Source organism: Lepidochelys kempii, chromosome 24, assembly GCF_965140285.1.
Source record: "Lepidochelys kempii isolate rLepKem1 chromosome 24, rLepKem1.hap1, whole genome shotgun sequence".
In the NCBI taxonomy this organism is placed as follows: domain Eukaryota; kingdom Metazoa; phylum Chordata; order Testudines; family Cheloniidae; genus Lepidochelys; species Lepidochelys kempii.
Genome location: NC_136403.1, coordinates 14,304,742 through 14,311,074, shown reverse-complemented (window position 1 = coordinate 14,311,074; position 6,333 = coordinate 14,304,742). Strand labels below are relative to the sequence as shown.

Genomic DNA, 6,333 nt, shown 5'->3' with positions numbered 1-6,333 from the left:
CGGGTGGGGGGCTGAGAGCAGGGTAGGGAGGAGGAGGGGCCTGGGCTGTGATTTTGGGGCTGGGAGCAGGGGGAGCGGTGGAGGGGATTGTGAGCTGGGAGAGGGAGGAGGGGGCTGGGCCATGGTTGAGGCACTCAGAGCTGGAGGAGGGGGCTGGGAGCCAGGGGAAGGGGCTGGGCCATAGTTGGGGGGCTGGGAGCCAGGGGAGGGGGTCTGAGCTGGGATGGGGCACCGCCAAGTCCTGTTGTTATTTCCTGAGTTAAGAAAATTCCCACAGGGGCTCCCTACAAAACAGAGATGTCCCAATTCCACCCCCAGTGCAGCCGCCCCTGGCCTGCCCCATACCCACACTGCCCCTCCCCCGCCTTTTCTGCCCCCTCCCGTCCTGAGGAGGGGAGCGGGGCCATGGGAGGCTGGATCTACCACACACCTGGGGGCCAGGAGGTGGAGATTGTCGGGAGGGGGAAGAAAGCAACAGAAATCCCAGGTGCTGAGAGTGCGGTGGGGGAGGACAGGGCGGGATGTTGGGGGTCAGCAGAGGGTCAGAGCCACATACATCCTGTCCCCGCCCCCAACTCCCCCCCTCCCCCGCAGGCTGGTTGGGCACTGAAGGGTTAATGCCAGGGCCAGGGTGGGGCCTGGAGGAGGCTGGGCCAGAGCTCGGGACAGGCAGCCCAGACCTGCCGGAGCTGGGGTGAGTACCTGAGCCCCGTGCCTGGGAATTCCCAGACCCCTGGGGGTCCCCGGCCCAGAGCCCCCTGCGCCCCCGAGGCGATCCCGGCCCTTGCCCAGCAGCCAGAGTCACTGCCCGAGCTGGGGGCAAATCCAGAGCCACCCCAGGGAGCTGCGGGGGCAGCCCTACTGAGTGGAATGGGGTCACTCCTGATTTACCCTGGGGCAGCGAGAGGGGAACTGGCCCCCTGAGTGCAATGGCGTCACTCCTGATTTACACCCAGGCAGCAGGAGGGGAATTGGCCCGTGACTGCAGTGTGGTTACAGATGCAGACTGGGAGAAGCCCAGACCTCACACAGAACTCCCGCCCGCTCCCACGGGGGAACTAAGCCCAGGGCAATTTGCGAGGGCAACCTTGGGAGCAGCTCAGCCTAGATATGCCCCCAAAACCAAGGAGCCAGCCAGGGGCCCAGAAGAACAGCCCAGGCTGGAGAGCAGAGCAAGGGTGGCATGTGGGGGCAAAACGATCTGTTCAAATCTGGACGTCAGATCCCAGTGGGGGCTGATTGGGGGTGCAGAAGGGAAAAGCTGACGGGCTCTGGCAGCTGGGCATGGAGCATGGGGAGAAGCAGTTTTCTAAAGATGCAAAACCCACCAGGCCGGTTCTGTCTCTCTGGAGCAGGAGGCCTGGCAGACAGCTGGGGAGACTAGTCCACCCAGGGTGGAGGGTTGGAGCAAACTGAGAAATTGAACAGCACCCTCACTCCAGCCCAGAGGGCTCCCCCCAAGAGCTGGGAAGGAGCTCAGCTCGGAAATAGCAGCACTACTGACTGCAGAATGAAAGGGCTAGAAACTAAGACAGCAAATAGCATAATTTGGCTCTATGAAGCCCGGGTACGCCCCGTCTCAGAAAGGATACAGGGGTTTGCAAAAGGTGCAGAAAAGGGGAACAAAAGTGCCAAGAGGGATGGCAGAGCATCCGTGGGAGGGGAGATTCTAGCCCGGGACTGTTCAGCTGGGAGAAGACACGGCTGCAGGGGGATGACAGAGGTCTATGAATCCTGCCTGGGGTGGAGAAGGTGACTAGGGACAAGTAACACAAAGACTAGGGGTTGCCCAACAAAGAAAGAGCAAAGGAATCCCCCCTTCACCCAACACACTGGCAAGCTGGGCCCCTCACTGGCCGGGCATGTGGTAACGGGTTCAACGGAGCATGAGGTGAGCACCTGAAGGATGGGACCTTCGCTGGCCACTAGCCAGGATGGGCAGGACGCAGCCCCACGTGCCGGGAGTCCCTAAACCTCTCACCACCAGAAGCCGGCAGGATCACTCCCTAACTGCATCCCGGGGTGGGGGGCGGGACATTGTCAGACAGGATCCCAGCTAAATAGACCCTGGGCTGACCCAGCAGGGCCCTTCTTAAATACCCCCATCCCGCCCCGCACACACACAGCTCAGGGACGGTGCCCAGGGGCGGTGCCCAGGGGCCCATGTCTGCAGCCTGACCCTCTCCCTGCCTGAGAGCCCACGGGTGTGTTCCCCTCCAGGGCGCCCAGCTCTGATCTGGCTCCAGGGCAGGGCCTGGCTGGCTTGATGGGACACGGGGCCTTTCCCCGCCAGGGCGCCCAGCTCTGATCCAGCTCCAGGGCAGGGCTGGCTGGGTCCGGCAGGGCAGGGATTAGCTGTATCCCTGGGGTGGAGACATCTGCAAACCCAAACCCACAACGGGCACTAATCGGCGCCCCCTGTTGGCCGCCCTCGTGGAGCTGCTGAATGGGCCATGGAGCCTGAACTCCCAGCTCCCCATGGAGGGGTTGATGTGGAGCAGGGAAGGGGGGTGACTCGGGCTGGATGGTTCCCCCACCCCCGAGGCTGATGATCTGCTGCCATGGAAGCGACCCCTCCCGGGGGGGGATGACAGGATTTGCCACACGCCTGCCCCCTCCACTCTCACACCAGGACCCGGGCACCTGACACAGCTGGGCAGGGGCACAGTGCCCTGGGGGATTAAAGGTGCCAGCTCAGCTCAGGTCCAAATGTCACTGTGCCGGGCAGGGAGCACCTGGCAGGGCCTCCAAAGGTTGAATGGCACTGGCTCTGCCCAGGCCCGAAGGTAGCTAGCGGGAGAGCAGAGAGCCTGGGCCTGTTGCAGAACCCCACAGCGGGCTCCCACCCCAAGCACGGGCTGTTGTCCCAGCCACAGCCACCAGCAAGGGCCCTACAGTCATTCCGGGAACAAGCCACGGAATCGGCTCAATCGTTGCTGAAATGCAGCTGGCTCTGGGATGGGACAGCCAAGTAACAGCTTCACCCTGTTCCCTGCAGCACGGTGCCCCCTACTGAGCCCCTGCCCCGCTCCCTGCACGACAGCTCCCCCCTACTGAACCCTTGCAGCACAATATCCCCTAGTATCACACAGGGGCCAGCACCGACGCTGGGAGGTCTGTCTCTGTCCCAGCCTTGCCATGGCACGTGAATACTTCACCCACAAGGGGTTGCTGTTCCCATGTCTGAATTACTCCCCCGAGGCGCTGAGCTACGTGGAGAATGAATTCCAGGTGCGGGACGACGACATCTTCAACGTCACCTACCCCAAGTCAGGTAGAGGAGAGCGGGGGCAAAGCGGAGTGTGTGTGTGGGTGTGTGTGGGTGTGTGTGGCGGGGGGGGCATTCATGACACACACAAGGACATTAGATGGAAACACCAAACCCAGTAGCAGGAAGGTTGCAACATCATATGACCTGCTTTCCTAGATGTCAGAGCCCGGGCTCCCATACCCCCAGCGAGACAAAGCAGGCTGCTCCCTGGGGCCCAACTCGCCCACCTGGCGCTAAGCTGGCTCTCTGCAGACGCACTCTGATCACAGGCTTTCTCCAGAGCTGGCGGCAGGGCCAGGAGACCCCGACACAGCAAAACAAGACCTTCGGATTTTAGCACTGTCAATTCACCTCCGTGAATGTGGTGTGGGGGCTGGGAACCAGGCTCCTGGAACCGATCCCCAGATCTGGGAAAGGGAGGCTGGTAGGTTAAAGCAGAAGATCTGGGAGCCAGGACTCCTGGGTTCTCTCCCCAGCTCTGGGAGCAGAGAGGGACCCAGTGAGTCGAGGGATTATTTCAGGCCCATTAACCCTTTCATCCCCAGGCACTAACTGGATGCTGGAGATTCTGAGTCTGATCCATTGTGACGGGGACCCCGGCTGGGTGCGCAGAGTGCTGAACTGGGAGCGGTCGCCCTGGATGGACAATCAGAATGGGCTGAAGGCTGCCCTGAAATACCCCCCACCCCGGCTGATCTGCTCCCACCTCCCCGTGCAGCTCTTCCCCAAGTCCCTGCAGCGCTCCAAGGCCAAAGTGAGAGGCGGGAGAGTGGGGGCTGTGGGTCGGGATTGAGGGGCACCGGCAGGGCTGTGCATCAGGAGGGGGGTGAATCCAGGGCTGCTGCTGGGTGTGAGTTACACCAATGTGGGTGTGCGAAAGTGCAGCCAGTGGGATGGGGTGATTCCTTCTCCCTCTAGAGAGGGTGGGGAAGTGACGGCCCAGGGTGGGTGGCTAATCACTGGGTTCACTTGGCACCCGCCTCTCCCAATTGGTAGCATGACGCCCCAGCAGTGACCCCCCTCCCCACCTCTCCCCAGATCATCTACACCCTGCGCTGCCCCAAGGACGTCCTGGTCTCTCTCTACCACTTCTCCAAGCTGCTGCGCCTGTTCAAGGACCCTGGCTCACTGGACTCCTTCTTCGAGGACTTCCTGAGCGGGAATGGTGAGCAGCACCCCGGGCCCGCAGGGGCCACTCTGGAGCCGAACGCCTGGGTCCCAAGCAAGTCACAAGTGCTTCGAGTTTGTGCATCCCCAGCCAGCTCTGACCAGCCCTTTGCCCAGAGCCCGGCACAGCTCAGAGCCCCCCTCCCCAAACAGCCTCAGCACAACCAGGGGTCTGCAAACACCGCTGACCTCCAGCCCCCACTCTCCTCCCAGCGCCAGGATGGAACCCGGGTGTCCCAGCTCCCAGGCCCCTGCTGTCCCCGGCAGACCAGGGTGGAGGGGCCGGGTGGAGCCGGGTCTGGGGTCACCATGCCGCTGTCCCCTGCACAGTGGCCTATGGCTCCTGGTTCGACCACGTCACCGGCTGGATGGGGCTGAAGGGGAACGAGAACTTCTTCCCCATCACCTACGAGGAGCTGCAGCAGGTAGGGAAACCCCGCCCTTTGGGCCACGCCCACACATAACTCCGCCCCCTGGTGGCACCCACACATAGCCCCGACCTAAGGTCTCATCCTCACATAACACCAACGCCTGTGGACATGCCTGCACTTAACCCCGTCCCTGAGGCCATGCCCACATGTAGCCCCTCCCTGTGGCTATGCCCACATATAATCCCGCCCCTGGGCCATGCCAACATGTAGCCCCTCCCTGTGAGCCTGACCCACACTTAACCACGCCCCAGGCAGCCGACGTGGCTTGTGGCCAAGGCCCTCTGCCCTCAGAGGTGTCAGTTTGTCTGGACCCAATGGGGAGCAGTACCTTCCAGCTGGGGAACTGAGGCACCCATGGACCATAATAAAGTCACCCCAGATCCCACCCTTCATGAAAGTGGGTGCCTCCCCCAGGATCCACTGGGCAGCGTGCGGAGAATCTGCCACTTCCTGGGGAAGGAGCTGAGTGAGGAGCAAATGGCCGCTGTGGTGGAGAACGCCTCCTTCCAGAGCATGAAGGGGAACAAAATGTCCAACTTCTCCCAGTTGGATGACAAGTACATGGACCACCAGAAGGGGGAGTTCTTGAGGAAAGGTGAGTCCAGGGTGGGGGCTGCGGGCCAGGATTAAGGGACACTGGCAGAGCTGAATGAGGCAGGGCTGGGAGACCCAGGGCTGCAGGTCCGGAGTGAGGGGCATGGGCAGAGCTTGCAGGGGCAGGACTGGGGAGCAGGGGCTGTGGGTTGGGAGTGAGGGGCACCCTAGACCATGTCCCTGTGGTTTGCAGGGATCTGCGGCGACTGGAGGAACCATCTCTCGGAGGCGCAGAGCCAACGATTCGACACCGTTTACCGGGAGCGGATGCAGGGTCTGGGCATGACCTTCCCCTGGGACTGACGGCCCTGCGCCCGCCACGTCTGTGCCCGCAATACACCAGCCCCGCGCCACCCATGTGCTGCTGTGCTTAGTGTGCCCTGGGAGATGCCCCTTGGGGCAGCGTCATTAGTGCATCTGCAATAGGCAGAGCCGGCTGGGCCTGTGTCCAGCAGAGGCCAGTGCGCACACGGCAGGGCTCATCTGAGGTGTATTTAAAGAGAGCATGGCATGGGAGTTGAGCCTCGGTGCCTCGAGGAGCAGCCTGCTCTGTGTCTCTCTAGTTTGGGTTCCTGTGCGTCAGGCCTCTGGATTCTAAGAAATAAAACCAGGTGACGTGGCAACTTTCCAGCAAGTGGATTTGGTTTTCTAATCTAAGTTCTCTGGGTTTGCCATGAACAGATCATGACATGGGGTGGCAGGTTTGTAGAAATTTTGGTGGTGCCCAGAACCTGCCCCTGCCCAAACTCCGCCCCCCTCCTGCCCAAGGCTCTGGGAGGGTGTTTGGGTGGGGGAGGAGGTCTGGGGTGCAGGCCCTAGGCTGGGGCAGGGGATTAGGGTGCAGGGTGCAGGCTCTGGGAAGGAGTTTGG

The 6,333-nt window shown here is 62.1% G+C and overlaps 1 protein-coding gene across 4 annotated transcripts; it reads left to right on the top strand.

Moving 5' to 3' along the window:
• The first annotated feature begins 467 nt into the window (after positions 1-467).
• Positions 468-6,090, top strand: LOC140902578 (sulfotransferase 2B1). 4 transcript variants are annotated; one of them, XM_073322803.1, is made up of 7 exons: positions 468-487; positions 3,132-3,274; positions 3,817-4,025; positions 4,310-4,436; positions 4,769-4,863; positions 5,284-5,464; positions 5,657-6,090. In XM_073322803.1, exons 2-7 carry the CDS (start codon positions 3,139-3,141, stop codon positions 5,764-5,766), a joined length of 858 nt encoding a protein of 285 aa, XP_073178904.1. In that variant the 5' UTR covers positions 468-487; positions 3,132-3,138; the 3' UTR covers positions 5,767-6,090. The 4 variants fall into 4 exon arrangements, with proteins under 4 accessions (XP_073178904.1, XP_073178902.1, XP_073178903.1 ...); XM_073322801.2 differs by lacking the exon at positions 468-487 and adding an exon at positions 593-694; XM_073322802.2 differs by lacking the exon at positions 468-487 and adding an exon at positions 593-694 and having other exon boundaries at positions 2,999-3,274.
• Positions 6,091-6,333: the final 243 nt, after the last annotated feature.

What these genes read in the sequence shown, in the direction of transcription:
- LOC140902578 (XM_073322799.1), top strand. Translation starts at nt 618, where the DNA reads ATGCCAGGGCCAGGGTGGGGCCTGGAGGAGGCTGGGCCAGAGCTCGGG. An exon ending in GGACTTCCTGAGCGGGAATG is followed by an intron (nt 4,437 to 4,768) that starts GTGAGCAGCACC and finishes TCCCCTGCACAG; the next exon opens with TGGCCTATGGCTCCTGGTTC. An exon ending in CCTACGAGGAGCTGCAGCAG is followed by an intron (nt 4,864 to 5,283) that starts GTAGGGAAACCC and finishes TGCCTCCCCCAG; the next exon opens with GATCCACTGGGCAGCGTGCG.